The sequence below is a fragment of the Vanessa atalanta genome, chromosome 22 (assembly GCF_905147765.1).
Source record: "Vanessa atalanta chromosome 22, ilVanAtal1.2, whole genome shotgun sequence".
Taxonomy (NCBI): domain Eukaryota; kingdom Metazoa; phylum Arthropoda; class Insecta; order Lepidoptera; family Nymphalidae; genus Vanessa; species Vanessa atalanta.
The window spans coordinates 3,991,870-4,009,132 of NC_061892.1; the positions used below are offsets into that span (position 1 = coordinate 3,991,870).

A 17,263-nucleotide genomic window follows, 5' to 3' on the forward strand; every position below is an offset into this window, starting at 1 on the left:
TAAATATTTAAGGCGGAACCTTTGACTAATGAAATGTGTCTGGTTAGGTTAGGTTATTTTTATTCGTGTAAACTGGAAAAGAATCTCGTGTAATGATCTCGATGAGATTTATCTATAGTCAGATTACGCTTACAGGAAAAAAATCAACGCAATTGCTTCGGACGTTCTTTAGTTAATAGTACTTTAAAATATTTTCTTTTTATTATTCCTCAACCTTACTCTCGTTTTGTCTGTCCGTGACTTTAATTTTTCTATTACTTTGGATCGATTATGGCAGTTTAAAATTGTTTTAATTACCCAGCAGCATCACAATTGAAATTTCAATTTGAAATTGTCAGGTATTTTAGTGTTGTAGATCCAGTTTTCTTTACAAGTCTCAACTAGCAATCTTGAGTTAAATCGCTAATTAAGCTTTCGAGCGCTCATTAACTTCCGAGTGCTCTTGAGTTCTTGTTTGATTCCGTAATTACTTCAAGAACTCTGTCGAATTACACGTATTTAAACTATTTCTTTATACGTTGGACGTTAATAATATAGCACGTAGATGTAATTCCTAAACGAAGACGTAGTGTATTTTTATTTAAGCAACAGTTGTATTTTGTGCTGTATAATTCATTTGAGTTACAATCGGTATAGTTTTTGACGTAAAGGTTTTTTAAAAGACGCTATGTAAATAAAGGGTTACGCGTCATATTGATTATATTTTACGAAAAAAATTAAAAAGCCGTAGCAATGTAACCGAGCATAAGAGCGCCTCAGCGCTTGGTGAGTTTGAAATTGTCAAAATATTAAAATATTTATTTGTAGAAGTGATTAGTTCTCAAGAGTTAAAGTTGATTTACAAGAGATACTGTTCGATAGATATCAAATTGACAATCTTTTGCTTTAAAGCCAATTGTGGTGAACTAGTGTTACTCGATTTAAAATTTAACTACTCACTTAAAATTGAAGTTCACATTATTATAATAATTGTTTTTCGGATATTACGGTGAAAATGGTATAAATTTCACATCGTCGACTTTGACGGGATCTCAAATCTTCTACGTAATGACAAAAGTTTTAATGAAAATTGATGCTACGATTTTATAGATTAGGTAACTGTTAGTTTTTCATTAAAATCGTGATTATATTTAGTAACTATTACTAAAACCAAATTAACTTGAGCTCTAATGATAGGGTAGACGGAAAGTGAAAATAAATCTGGTGTTTGATGATATCAATTCGTGTACGTGTTTGATAAAATGGTATCATATAAGGTCTCAAGACTATATAGCTCACCGCCCTCCGGCGTCTTGGTGGCGTACGTGTAGAGCGCGGCGGCGCGGCCGGCGTCGTTGGCGGCGGTCACCCGCAGCTGGTACCAGCGCGCCGCCTGCAGCGCGCCCACCGCGAACGAGCCGCCCAGCGAGTAGCCCCAGCCCGCGCCCACGTCGGCCGGCTGCACACACGGGCTACCGTTACACATGATCATGATGGTCACCGACTGCATCTCCGTGGTAGCGTCTAACCTTTTCATTATCAAAGATGTTACTCGTATATTTGCAAAACGATTTCAATATTTATTTTTTTATGGAAGACTGGACTTCTTTAATATTATAAGCTATGGTAATGTTGACCACACAAAAATGCTGATTTTATTTAGGTATATATGCAGCATTACATGTTGAGCGCTGTTTTGGATTTAGATTTAAAAATACTGATAGAGCAAGGACTAAAATGGAATTTTCTTAGGAGGAAAAACTTAACAAAGGTAGAAGTAATGTAATTCACTTTAAAAGATTCAAAATAGAATGCAAAAAATACATTATCAATTCCAATATAATTCTAAGAATAATTTGGAACTCAAATTTTATATCACACGACCAATAAACTCATAAATTATAAATCAGAAGATATAGCTTATCTCACCAATAAAATTGCTTATCAAGTCACTTACCGCCATATTCTCAGCGTGATGCCAGAAACTGCTGCCAAGTAAGCGATATTCCACGTCCCACTTGGTGACGTCACAGCCACCGTCGTCCCACCCGCTCAGTTGTATGTAAATGTGAGAGGCATTGCTCCACAGCCAGTCGGTTGTAGGAGGTGCTATTGGAGCTTTTAAAAAATACATAAAACCGTTTATTATGATCCAGGATCCATACAATGTGCTGTCTATACAAAAGTGTAAAGAATATTTAAGATGAAGAACAACTAGAACAGATTCTGATTCTAATATTTATGTTATGAAATATATAAATGTGAACGTGTCTTTTATTTTATTTGTCAATAATTGAGCAACAAAAGAAAAAAATCCAAAAAATACCACGAGTACCAAAATTCTGTATAATATCAAGATTAGATTTTTTTGTGACAATGACATTTCCTCTTAGTAATAAATAGCGCTGCATTGATTGTGTGAGGAATGACTTATATAATACGAAGGCAAACAAATGCCCCACCTTAGGAGGCCTCATATATTATTTATGTGGTAATTTAGCATTTGTCTGCCTACGTATTTTAAATAAAAAAGAAAGATGAATAAAGGTTTTTAGTAAAATACTTAATATATTAGCTATTTGATGACTCATGATTTATATGATATTTTCAGTATCGGTACTTTTGAAATCAAAACTGTGATCTCGGCTCATTTTGAGCAATCAGTTCTTGCGAAGCTTGCCTAGAACATTTTTTCAAGGTCATCCTTTGGTCGTAAGGCAAGTAGTGATTTTAGTATAGGTTTAATAATTTGGATCTAAAGTTTGCAACAAGAGATATTATTAATATTTTTATTCACTTATCTTTATCCAATTCGTTTCTGGCCAAAAGTAGTGAGTGATTGACTAGCTACATGATCAAATCAGGTCATATTGGCATATTTATCCTGCCTTACGCAAATCCTCAAAGGTTAAAGCACTCACGAGTACATACACGAAGGAATATTGATTTGTATCGTGTATTGACTTGCATATATTATGTATATGGTTGTTAATTTATAAGATGCTTAAGCTAACTCTCCTCACCTCCACCTAGAGTCATGACGTCGAGGTGTGCCGGTGCAGAGGTGCCGACGCTGTCAGTGGCCGTCACTCGTATTGAATATTTGGTGCCACACTTGAGCCCCGATATAGTGTGTTGCTGTACACCCGCTATCCTCGTCTCTCTGATCGCTGGCCAGGCTTCCTGCCAGAGACCATCTTCCTCACGCCATGTTAGATTATAACCTATTATCATATCACAAAATAAAGTCTTCTTTAATTAAATCGTACGTGATTGCTTATTTCTTTGCAACTAAGATATGGATTTAATGTAATTTTAATATTTAGGTAATTTTCTTCGAAAAGACTTGGTGTTAGTAGTTTCGATATTTATATTATTTAACAGTATAAATACGCTTTATAAGAATTAAGTCATTTGTTACTGTATATATAATATATATAAATATATCGGTCAGGAGAACATTATAAGATCATAATTCTAGACAGTAGAATTATTAAGAATTATTAAAGTTCGTCAGCTATTTATTGTAATTATAACTGATTAAAGTTTCATTCCTCACCCAATAGTCAGATTCCTAGAACAGCAAACGCCCTTTAATACAGGAAGTATTGACCCAAATTCCACAGAATATTCAATTACATTTACGATATATATTTATTTATGGCTAAAGTGGTAGCAACAGATACAATATTGGATGACCAATAAAACTTGACCTTAAGCTTACAAAATGAACCTAAAAATATAATACGTTTACGTATTAGTAAATGTTCAGAATATGTCATGTAAAATAGCAATTCTAAACATTATTTCATTTATTGTTAACGTGACGCTTAACGTGGGACTTGCGTTGTCATGTCCCTTGTTTTTTTTGTAATTAAAATGTCTCAGTTTTCCTTTATTCTGACAGCAATTCGAAGGATGCTTTTCGATAAAATATTGAGTGTAAATGCTAATCAAACATCTGATGAAACTTTATTTCATTATTTTTTTTCAATTCTTTCGCTTATAAAAATAAATGGCTTTGTCAACAAGTCTGTAATTTTGAGCAGGTATATTTCTTAAGCAAACTGGGATTTACGGTAGCAATTAGCATCTTTGCGCTTTGGATGTAAGTATTGCTGAGGACTAGAACATCTACCTGGATCTTATTTTAGGCAGTCATCGCATCGATTGTTTTTTGCAGCTGCAGCTGAATGTAGGTATCATTTTAGTTCAGGAATATAACCCAATATACTACTAGACGGCAATAATCCTTATGCGATTTTTCTATTACAAAAATATGATCCACGTTCTCTATCAGTACGGTTAAACTATGCTATCGACTTGCGCGCTCAAAAGGCAAGAAAACTATTGAGCCGTTCCATTGCGGTGCGTCTTTCTACACAGCAAGCGATACACACACATACGAATTCGAATCGTCCTGCTATCCTTCAAAGCATGAATGACCGATTACACAGAGAATCTCCGGTTAGGGTTTTCGCAAATATTTGAATAAGATGCTAAGCGACAACGACGTGCCAACACTGTGACACGTGATGCATACACTACACACACCAATCTATCTTGTCAGCCCATCTCAGGTATGGTAAACAAATATATTACATGATACTATCGGAAATTGTTTCTGATGTAACCTATATATTTACTTGTATGTTTTTTTTCATCGATATCTACATATACTAATATTATAAAGGCGAAAGTAACGCTTTTCTGTCATCTCTCCATATCCATATCTTGAGTCCCGACTTTTATTTCACCCCTCGAACGGGTAAAATGGGGGGTGATGTATGTAAATTTTTATAATATTCACCCGGGTACAGCAATTTGGTTGTCGTTCGTTTTTTATTTGTAGTATTTATGTATATTAATTTTAAAATTCTTTGAATTCTTCAGTTTGATATTCAACGGCTTCTATTCAATGGTTCTATAATAATAACAGCTGTGTTACTAAATACACCTAGTTTTGTAAAACAAATATTTACTCTATACTATAATTCGAGGACCTGTATTGTCGTACGTGTCACCTGATTATAAATGATCTTTAATTTTTTTATTTTTATTTTCATATAACATGTTTATATTTATAATAACTTGTCAAAAGAGGTAATTATTAATTTAAATAAATAATCTAACACCAAAAAAATACTTTATAACTTAATGGTTTTCGGTTACTTTTTTTTTTGTAAATGATGGCTATGATATATATTGTTACGCCCATTTCAATTGTTATAAATAAAAGAAAATATAAAATTAAAAAAAGTATTTACTTTGAATTAAATATAATTTAATATAAATAAAAATGTAAATGCTTATAACAAAGTTATGTCAGAATTTATAATGTGTACTCACTTATTCCGTAGCTCATTGAATCGTTCGCAGTCTTGATTTCATCCCATTTCACAACAATGGAGTCTTTGTAAGGCGTCGCTCTCAAGCTCGGTGGATCAGGCAGGGGCAAAACTTTCACGGAATAAACAACCGAGTCGGAACCGTACAAGTTCTTCGCTAAACAAGTGTAGTTGCCACTGAGGGATTGATCTATACCTGTTCACAGAGGTTTTTTGTTTTATTAAGGCTCGAACTGTATACAAAACACGAAAGAAAAAGATACTTCAACAAATATCAATAATGTTGCATGTTACAACTTTTGTAACGTTTATTTAAAGACAAGTTATAATTAGATAATTCGTTTCGTTTCAATTACAATCTAAAGCATTACTTTTCGGTAGATTATAATCTATCGAAGTAAATTTCGATATATATGTATTAGTATCGTTGTGTTATTCGTCAAATTAAGTTAATACAATGTTAATGTATGTATTCATAGATTTGATTTTACTTTACTTGATGTATCTGGGTAGGTAACTTATCATATCTACCGCCAAGCTGTAATAGTTAGTATCGTTTTGTTCCGGTTTGATCCAATTACATCCTAGCTCCTAAGATTGTTGCCACATTGACGGTGCAATTATAAGGAGTGGTGTTAATATTTCTTACAGCGTCAACGTCTATGGGCGGTGGTGACCACTTACCACCAGGTGGCTCATATAACATATGTTTTAATTTTCCACTATACAAAATATTTAGCCTTTTAATATGTATTTAATAGTTCATGTTTTGCCAATATAATGCCAATTAAAGGATCAAATCTTTTATGTTTCAATTACTTTAATCTTTCTCTTTATTAGAGCAGCCGAAGCCTAATCCACTACTTCGAGTCGATGAGTTTGTAATTAGCTATAATTAAAACTGGGATAAAGGCTTAAATGAAGTTTAGTTTTAAGTTGATTTGTTTGAACCAAAAACAAATATAATATGAAAATAAAATATATTCATAAATAGAATAGAAAAATATATTTTTTTATATTCGGTGAATATTAAATGACATACTTCTTGATTGATTTTATATATATTTTTAATATAGTATTAAATTAATTGAATATTTTTTACAGCGTTTAAGACATTATTAAAGCAAGCAAGAGATGTCAAATTGGTCTTATTGTTAGGAAAGCGATGTCTTCCAGACAACCTTTGGGCTTAGGACGCGACACATGTACACAATAATACAATATTAGTTATATACTAGAATTACATTACATTTACATTTAATAACGAATATATAATTCGTTGTTACATACTCTGTGATCAGTCAATACTCACTCTTGATGAGCAGACTGTCGTCCTTGTTCCTGGTGAAGCGCGGGTGGTGCGTGATGATGTTGTGGTTGTGGTACCACACGGTGCGCGGCGGCGGTGCGCCCACGCTGCGACACGACAGCGGCAGCGCGCGCCGCACCGACACGCGAACCTCGCCCCCCAGCGACCACACGCCCGCCACCACTGGGGGAGAAAGACTTTAACATTGTGGCCATTTCTTTTTGTCATTCATTCTATTCCCCACCATGATGATATATAATTGTTTTATTGAATATATTTGTAAATGTACTTCTAATATTTCTAATAAAAAACATCATTCGTCTATTTAGGTCAACAAGTGGGGGTTTCAGTGAATAGGCGTTTTAGTTACATATATTAACCTTAGACCTTATTTTGAAACACACGAAATTCCTTACCGTGTTTTCCTTCATCGCACAAAATTAACGACCTCCGTAATAAATGTTATCTTTCGGCCGTTTAGTTAAAACACATTTGTCGGTTTATTATACACCACAATACATAGTTTTGGGTTAGGACATTTAACTATTGTGATAAGAGTGGGCGGTGTATTTATTTATAACTACATAAATATACGTAAACATAACACATTATAACAGTATAGTCAGTTCTCTCATGAAGGCATGCTCTTCCACGTAAATTATCAGCGTGCATTAGTATGAGTAACGCTTGTACTTACAATATGTCTTAGTGTGCGTGAGATTACTAATGTAAGAGCAAAAAACTGAATTAGATTATTTAATGTTCCTTCGTGAGTGAATGGATTTATACACACAAATACACACATGGATGGATTGTGTGAAAAACGATATGGCTGGAAAGAATGTTATTTGTGAGATGACGTCTGACAGAGAAATATGGAAGAAGACATGCTGCGCTGACCCCAAATAAAATTGGGATAAGGGGAGGAGGATGATGATGATACATTAAATACAATAAATAAATAATCCCTTTTCCGTAATCGTTTTCACAATCGATTATAAATTCTTTCATTGAATAATCGAATGATCATTAAACGATACCGAGTAAAACAATTGATTCTCATGAAACCCAAGACATACCTCTTTGAGAAGGGGTATTGGTAACTCGTCGACTCTCCGGTCCTTCGCCCACAGCGGTGCTAGCGGTCACCCAGACATCATACTGACGCCCTTCGTAAAGACCTTTCAGTTCTAAGCTTTGCGTTTGCTCGTACGGTTCGGTATCAGCTTCGACGTCAACGCGGTGTATTTGGGGACCATCGTTGCTAAGGATAATAAGGAACAGAGAGAATAAATAATAGGCTATCTGACAATGCGATAAATAAAATGTAAATTATTGTAATCAGTATATATTATGAGTTTAAAAATGGTTATTTCCTAACGAAAATTGAAAATAGTAATTAATTTATTCAAAAATTCATAAGGGTTTGTCACGTGTGTCACGTGAAACGCTCCTGATTGGTCGGGTTTATGAAGACGTCACTTGCTCGTTAACATCGTTTGCCTACTGTATGTAGATTATTATGTGCCACAGATTACAATACAGGCAAGTGACTTCATCGACCCCATTGCAGCGCCATATTGTCAAAGTAGCGTTTTCGCTCGCTATTTAAATATTGAATTTTTAATTTGATATTTTTCAGCAAATATGTACTAATATTAAAAAAAAACACAACTTTTATATGGTATGTGTTACTCTACATGTTTTTTTTATACCTAGATCGTGTATACAATAATCCAGATTATCGGTTGTGTAGTTTAATAGCTAACACGTAACAAATATAGAAATAAACAAATTGATTTGCATTTACATTATAATATTAGTTTTGCTTTGGATGATTGGACAAATTTACAGGTTAACTTTGTGCAGTGTTGGCCTTTCTGGTACAAGATTATAGTCAATGAACTGCTAGTTTGAAGATTATATTAGCCAATGAATAGTCAGTTTTAATTTGTAATCGTAAAATATATTAGAAGAAATAATGTTATACAAATAAGTAGATTGTTGCTTGTTGTATAAAAATATTTGTCAATATATTTTCAATTTGATTTAGTAGTATAATACCACATGATCATCCGAATAAATATGCAAGAGCTACCTTTTATACTAAAATGTCGCCAACAAATCATGTTTACCACAAAATTATATTTGTAACGCGTATTATCAAATATTATTTGTAAGAATATTTTAGTCCTCCTATCACACCGTAAATCTTTACGATTTTCTAAACGAAAACCAAATTCTGAAATTTTGTATGTAATATATTTATTATGGAAATTTGTATTAACAGTATTCGTAGTTACCAATAGTACTAGTATCATGGATACAGGCTGTTGATACGTAACAAGAATAATTTGTAAACTTGAGACTTACAGATAATTAATTAACTTTATTTCCAACAATAAAACTAGTTTTTAACGGATTTAATCGCGTATATTAATTATTTTAACATCCCGACGTTTCGAGCACTTTGCAGTGTTCGTGGTCACGGGCAGACCACGAACACTGTTGAACTAGTTTTATTTCAATGTGTAATAATCGCGAAAATCTAAGACAACATTACAACAACAATAATTCAAATAAATACACATTAGCGTATAGTTACGCATGTGTGTGGTTTTATCTATGTGTGGGAAAATACGATTTTAAACGTTCACTTTCTTTGTAATCGTAGTTTTATGTATGTATTTGATAGCGCTTTGATTGACAATTAAATGTTTTTTTCATATATAACGAGTTCGATCAAAATATGACTTAAGTTACTCGACATCTGAAGAAGAACAAAAAAGTAATTATATAAAAAATATTTCATAGCATAAATAAAAGTTAAAAGAGATTCTTTCATTTTATTGAATTAAAAATCCAATGGCAGTACATTTTCTTGTCTTTATTTTATGTATTTTTAAGGAAGTACTTATACTCCTGTTTTCCTTTCAACGAAGCATTAAGGTTAGGAGGGAAAGCAAAATATCGCTTTAGTATTAAGACTTCAATAAAATTTATATATTTATATTCAAACATATTCATATGGCTTAAAAAAAAAACAACAAAATATATTTTATCCAAACAATTGCTATCGACCCATCTTACAAATTTAAAGTAAATCTACCAACATTTTTTTTTTTATGGCATTGTTTGGTGGACGAGCATATGGGCCACCTGATGGTAAGTGGTCACCACCGCCCATAGACAAAGGCGCTGTAAGAAATATTAACCATTCCTTATATCACCTATGCGCCACCAACCTTGGGAACTAAGAAGTTATGTCCCTTGTGCCTGTGATTACACTGGCTCACTCACCCTTCTAACCGGAACACGACAATACAGTGTACTGTTATTTGGCGGTAGAATATCTGATGAGTGGGTACCTACCCAGACGGGCTTGCACAAAGCCCTACCACCAAGTAAACATTTCGGAATGCAGATGCTACTGAAAATAAGCATATAGTAACTCAGTACTACCGCCTACTTAATCAATTTATGAATCAAACAATAGACTTGTAATGATCGTAAAGTCTATTCCAATGGAAGTAGGAAAAAAAACACAAACCTTAGATTTACGTATTTCATGCGATTTGCCAATAACTCAGCGATATTGTTCACCACTAAGAGTTTATGATAAATATATCTTACCACTTATTTCCATTTTTAATTTTACTTCCAAAATTCCGATAATAGTTTCGTCGACGTTCAAAACGCCATTTTTACGCAAATCCATAGTGAATATCATAGATTAATCTAGCTCTAGACCAATTACATCGCGTCAATTTGCGTTCAAATGTTGTTTATTTGGCTTTTTTCGAGTTACGGTTGGAATAGACTATATATTAATTGTTGTTACTAATTATATTGACGTATCTAATACGACAAGCAATAAACGTCTATATAATCTTGTACAGTATATTCTACTTTATTAGGATTTGTTTGAGTTTTAAATCAATTTATTTGTATATGTAAAATTATTTGTGAAATTTTATTAAAGATAATATAATTGGTTATTAAAGTTTTAAAAATAATTATACAATATAATACAAATTGATTTCGCAGAATTTTGTTAAAGAATAGAATACCAAGCCCTGATTATAAGAGGTACATGTATGTTATTTAAGCAATTTATTTAAAAGGCATTTATAGAAAATGAATAAATTAAATTAAAACAAGAATTTTCGAAATTATATCATTTTAGCGTTAGGGCTTGAAAATAAAATTAGACCAAAGTTCACACGTGTGGAATAAATGTGATTCAATAACAACAAATTCTGAAGCGTAATTTTTACCTTTTACTGATATAAGTTTAAGAAATGTTCTGAATATGTCGAACTAATTATCGTGTTTTCATATAATTTTATTCATATTATTATATTTGAATCATTTATTGACCTTGGAGGTCAGATCGACTTGTACGCCGTGACGGAAAACGGCATAACTCTGTCAGTTCTCCACTCTGCTATGAAATCGTTCGTGAGAGGATAAAGATCGTACAATACACTTCGTTTTTACATTATAATATTAAAAAAATATGTTTGACGCTGATATAGAGTTATTGTACCGTGTTCAAGTTAGCTTGATCTTTTTGACTTTTTTGATGAGAAACAGAAAAAATAACACATATAACAGTCGATGGAACGATGAAATGCGTAATTCAAATTAGAATTCAATGCAATTTTGTAATAGATATTTGTAGCAGTTACTGCCTGTTATTCGCGTCCCTACCTTCCGAACGATGTTACATTGTACAAGCGTCTATTATTTTCAGTGTTTCTATTTAAATTTTACTTTGAAGCCATAATATATAATAGAAAAAGTCTTAAAATTTTCGGATGTCGCTTGAATTTGTAGGAACTTTTGTATTATATGTATTTGTAAAAAAAATTACAATTTTTAAAATCATTAAATTAAGTCAATATGTTCGTAATTGCAAAGCTATATCGATCGGAAAAAATTATATCTGTCAAAAAGATCAAGCTATCTTGTACAGGATATATAATAATTAGTATTTAAATCGAATTGTAAATTCTTTCAATAAGTTTTATTTCCGTTCCGTTTTACATCAGCTGCACAACCTGTTTTTTCTGGTTAATTAATATAATAATAATAATAACTTTCTTAGTCGAAAGCGACCACAGACTCCTTGGCTTTCATTTATATCTTATTTTATTTTTAGTTACTATCAATAACAAGTTATAACTAAAAAGTTGCGTGCAATTATTTATAGCGTAGCAACGTATATGCGCGTTCTTCGGCGTAATTAAAAATACTCTTTACTTGCATACAACTAATTTATTACATACAATAAAATAATAATGATAAATATTTTGATAAATGTCATTTTTCTTACTCCATTTCTGCTATAACTCATACTAACAAATTAAAACATTTTAAAATAAGATAAGGTATGATGTTTTCTATTTCGAGTGACTTGAAACTTAATTGACGGTTTAGCGAGCAATGGTAAAAAAAAATCCCGCTGAGTTTCTTTCGCCGGTTCTTCTCAGGTCCGAGGTGCTAAATTCCGAAGATTTTTGACTATCAATAAGCAAGTGTAAACACTTCTATATTGAATAAAGATTTTTGACTTGGACTTTGACTTCATCATAGAGTTTTTCTTATGTTTCGTGCGCTACATAAAAATTCGGTCTCTACATATTTCCATAATGCGACAAAAGAAAAATAACTTTAAAAAAATATGTATTCAATACATAAATATTCTATATAGTTCATTAATATCTAGCTGTCATCATAAAGTTAAAGGTTTTTTTTTAGTATAGGTAGGTTCAATGACCTCTGATTATAAGTTGTCACCGCCCATATTCGTTAACACTGTAAGGAATATTAACCACTACATACATCGCCAACACGCCAAGAGCCTTGGCAGCTAACATGTTATGTCCCCTGTACGTGTACTAACACGACAATACTAAACATTGCTGTTTGACTGTATCTGATGAGCGTATGGTACCTACCCAGATGGGCTTGCACAAAGTAATAGTTCTAAACTTTGAAGTAAATTAAAAAATAACCTTTTTATAATACGAGTAGAATTATAATAACAGTTGATATTCTAAAAATTTGATAAAAATGAAAAACATTTTTGATGGGAAAATTAAATGAAAAAAAATTTAATATTCTAGGAATAATCTTCTCTAGAATGTACAAAGTATTTAAAATAAAACGTTACATAATGATGAAACTTGCCGGCTTAATTGAACGCGCTTAACTTGAATTTACATAAATGAAGGGTCCCTAAATTTTCTCGCCTTAATTATTGTGTACTTACGCACTTGAATAGACTTCACTTTCATTATTACTATTCAAGTACGAATTAAGCGCAGTCTTTATCTATCCGAACAAAGCAATGAAGATTAAAAATAAGAAGTCAAAGAATTCTCAAGAATTATTAATCTGTCGCAAATAGTTTTGGTACATTTTTTTCGGATTTTTTTTTATATAAGAGTATGTAGACACTGATATAAAATTTTACATTATAGGCCTGTAAATTTCCCACTGCTGGGTTGGTTAAACATACGTGGATACACATGTGGCAGAATTTCGTTGAAATTAGACACATGCAGGTTACTCACGATGTTTTCATTCACCGCCGACTACATAAATTAAGCACATGAAAATTCAGTGGTGCTTGCGTGGGTTTGAACCCTCAATCAATTAAATAAAATGCACGCGTTCTAACCACCAAGATCAAGACACTGATATATATATATATATATATATATATATTTTATATCTGATTGCTTAAATAATGTTGGCGTGGGGCGAGTACTACCCCGCCTTGTAATTTGAGCCCTCTCGGGTGTCGTGTGACGAGCAACACGAGTGTGTCTTCTATGAGATCGCACCGCGGCTCAGGACGTAGTCGGTAGGGGGTGGGAGCGCTTTTGCTCGTAGCTCCACGATTTACCGTCACGACCGTATGCTTGAGGTCACTATACAAAATAAAATTTCTTGTATACGTTGAGTGTTAATAAGTTTATAAAATACATTGACAGAAACTGAACAAATATGTAAAATTTAAACTCCGTTAAATATGAGAAAATGGTTCAAATTCGGCTTGTAAATACGGTCTAAACAAAAAAATATTGCAATTTAAAAAAGATAAATGCTTTTAAAAATAAATTTTGTACTATGTTTTTTATGACATAGCTTGAGCGAAACAGGAGGCTCACATTATGGAAAGTGACTACGACTGCCGATGGACATATCCAATACCGGAAGGCTTGAAGGCTACTGGTCTTTAAGGAATGAGTTGGTTCTTTCTAGTTTACCAGGACGTATTGATTTGGATAAATGGGTATAAGTTCAGAGTGGTTGTTCAAACATTTCTGTTTTAAAAATCTCGCTATTGCGGATTTCCGAAAATCGAGGTCAGCACTTAAAGTGTTAGTAAATTATCAGCTCGATTTGATAATAGTTGGTTTATATACAAGCTTACCCACACACATGTACCTTCTATCAAATGTACTAGGTAATTACTACTTACCTAGCTGTTGGCTTGCAGTATACCGTATAGTGGAGTAACCGCCCATTAGGTTGCTTTGGCTTCTTCCAGCTCACGAGGAGCGCTGTAGATGACTGCGTCAATAGTTTTATTTCCGCTGGTGCGTCTGGTACTGTTAAATTACAACAACATTAATGTATGTTATATTCCGCTTGAAAATCAGCCAATCTCCACGCTTTTATATCATCTGTACTATAGTCTTGTTTTGACAAATATCCCATTTGTTAAGGAAATTGGTTTCATTTGTTAAAAAAAAAGTAACAGTCTGTTATTTGCCAAAGATGGGCTAGTTGTGCAACCAATTCCACCACGTCGCTCCAATGCAGGTTGGTAGTGACACATGTGGCCAAATTGTATACAACGTATAGAAATTCATTCACGATGTTTCCTTCACTGCTCAGCACGTGATAAATTATAAGCCCTTCACACAAATAATGCTCGAGTTTGAACCCGCAATTTTCGATTAAGCTGCATGTATTCTAGCAACTGGGCCAACTCGGCTGTTTATTAACATAATTAAAACCTACAATTAAACAGTAAAACCACAATTATTTAAGAATAAAAACAAATTCACAGACAATAAAATCAACTGAGCTCCATAGAACAATACGACCAGCTCAATAACGGAACAATGGAAGTCGCGACTTACCGTCTTGGAGCGTCGAGCAAACAATGGGGTAGGAATACGGTCCCGTGCCGTAGTTTGAGAAACCTGCCACTTTGACCGTATAGTTAGTGTATTTAGTGAGCCCTTGCAAACGTAGTTCCGTCACCAAGGACGTGGCGTTTTGCGAATGACGACCTGTAATTATTAATAGCATTTAACAACGAATGGAAAATAATAAAAACGAAATCCACAAAATCTACAAATTCGTTATTAGATCTGCCGTGAAGAAGAAGGATGAAAAGAAATTTTATATAGCAGAGATGAGGATGTTGAAATGGATGTAAGGAGTAATGAGAATGGATAGAGTTAGAAACGAGCGTATAAGAGGAAACCTTGAGGTAACACCAGCGCCAAAAAATAAAAGGAAACCATTTGAGTTGCTGACATGAGAGGCGCAGAGATTTCCTAAATGAGTGCTGAGATTGAGCGTAGAGGGAGGCATGGGAAGATGACCTATGAAAATAATGATTACTAGTATTTTATTGTTTGTATACTTTAGTGTGGATTTAGGAAAAGAAATACTGTTATGTAATGGAAGTATACTTAAATTTTTTGGTATTTTATACTTTTTTATCTTTATTTATTGGTTATTATATTATTAATTAATTTAAGTAATAAAATAAAATGTTTATGTTTTATTTTCAGGGATGGTGTATATATTATCTGTAATGTCTGTTTCTCTATGTAAATTTATTTTTTCTCTAATAAATAATGCTTTATACTTGTCAGGATCACTAATGTCAAACTGTTTTTTCTTAAATGCGTTTCCTATGAAAAAGCGATTAAAACTTTGTTAAATAGAAAAGGAAATAAATCAATTTAAAGCTAAATAGTAGTAGACTTTTTTTGTCACAGCACGCGTCGCCTAGGTACCGTTAGATCTAGATGCCTTTTTGGGTACTCCGGACGCATAAAGTAATACCGGTTCTAGGCCAATCGCTATTAAGCGAACTTACAGCGATTTGTCAACTTTCAGCATACAAATAGTGTTCGGCGGCTAAAAGATAGTTTTAGTTTTAAAAAAGAAGTAACAAGCTGTATATGTCCCACTACGAGGCCTGGCCTCCCCACCATTCCAGGAGAAAGGTTAGGACTAATTTTACTAAGCACTTGAAAATTTAGTGGTCCTTTTTGGGTTTGAACCCGCAGTCATCAACCCGATGCAAGAGTTCTAGCCACTCGGCCATCACATCTCCCAAAGTAGTAACTAAACCTAATTAAAACAAAAATTGCTTAAGAAGAAATTAAGCGCCTTTCTTACAATACTAATTGAAAAATAATTGAAGAGTGAAGTTAATATTTTCATTTCAATTATTTATTACTTTTTAATTAAACATAAAAAAAAAATAAATTAAATCGTGTCTTATAATTGCAATAAGCACATAAAATAAATTTATCAAACGTGTAGTATTCGAAATTTAAAATAATATTTGCAATTTATTCAGTACGATTCTGCAAGAAATCACTTCGTATCTCATGTCGTTCGTCAAATATTGACAATTATACGCCATAATGATACGTGTATCCAATAATTTTATAATTTTATGGTCAATGTATGTGAGATTCTGACATTTCAGGATCGTGTTCTGCGGTGAGATTCGAATTTCTTGTTACAGAACAGCCTAACTGTTAGGTAACAGAAAACAACATAATTAATAACTCTAAGTTTTTACCGTTGTATTTTATTGTACTTTAATTCCTCTTTGTCGCTTTATGACTGTTATTATATTCAAGAAACGATTTATTTCATTTACGAATAATATAATTTTCTACGACGCGTAACTCAAAAGCGTCCTAATGAAAAAGGTTTCGTAAGTTTTGACGTTTCATATTGTAAAGACATAAAAACATATAATAAGCGCGAGTAAGTCTCGCGCATAAAGGGTTCCGTGCCATTATCTATAATATGCAAAAAAATCATGTCTGTTGTATGGGATCCCACTTAAATTTTTATTTTATTCTATTTTTTATTTATTGTTGATAACGTTTTGCTAAATATGGAATGGAACCGGGAATTGTTTATCTAATAATAATAATATTAAACTTATTTAATAAGTATTTAAATGTAGTATTAATTACACAAACAAGTGACCTTGAGCAGCGTATAGCACGGAGTATCCAATCAGCGCTCCGGCCTGTTTGTACGGGGGTATCGGCTGCCAACTAATACGAAGGGCGGTGGACGTCACTCCTCCACATTCCACTGACGTCGGACCTTCTTCTGGAGCTGGAAACGAGACTATATTTGTAACAATTGGAAAAATGTGCAAATAAAAGTCTCATATACCAAAAATATCTTTGTAATTGGGAAAAAAGTAAATGTTTGGGAAATATCCTTTTATAGTAAAATAAACAACTTTGTTATTTGGAAAAGTGTACATAAACAGAAACACTATTGAATCCTTATTATACAGAATTGAATTAAGCTACCGCTTCGAAATGTAGAT

General features: G+C 33.0%; 1 protein-coding gene across 1 annotated transcript in view; it reads right to left on the reverse strand.

Annotated features, from left to right (window-relative positions):
• LOC125072689 (Down syndrome cell adhesion molecule-like protein Dscam2) overlaps window positions 1-17,263 on the reverse strand; it is a 97,252-nt gene that overhangs the window by 21,876 nt on the left and 58,113 nt on the right. Inside the window, exons 19-27 of the mRNA XM_047683354.1 lie at window positions 16,909-17,043; window positions 14,799-14,951; window positions 14,132-14,261; window positions 7,716-7,900; window positions 6,640-6,819; window positions 5,329-5,523; window positions 3,003-3,203; window positions 1,937-2,097; window positions 1,279-1,438 (exon numbers count right to left, since the gene is read on the reverse strand). Coding sequence (XP_047539310.1) covers window positions 1,279-1,438; window positions 1,937-2,097; window positions 3,003-3,203; window positions 5,329-5,523; window positions 6,640-6,819; window positions 7,716-7,900; window positions 14,132-14,261; window positions 14,799-14,951; window positions 16,909-17,043 — 1,500 coding nt within the window. The remainder of the gene's footprint in view (window positions 1-1,278; window positions 1,439-1,936; window positions 2,098-3,002; window positions 3,204-5,328; window positions 5,524-6,639; window positions 6,820-7,715; window positions 7,901-14,131; window positions 14,262-14,798; window positions 14,952-16,908; window positions 17,044-17,263) is intronic.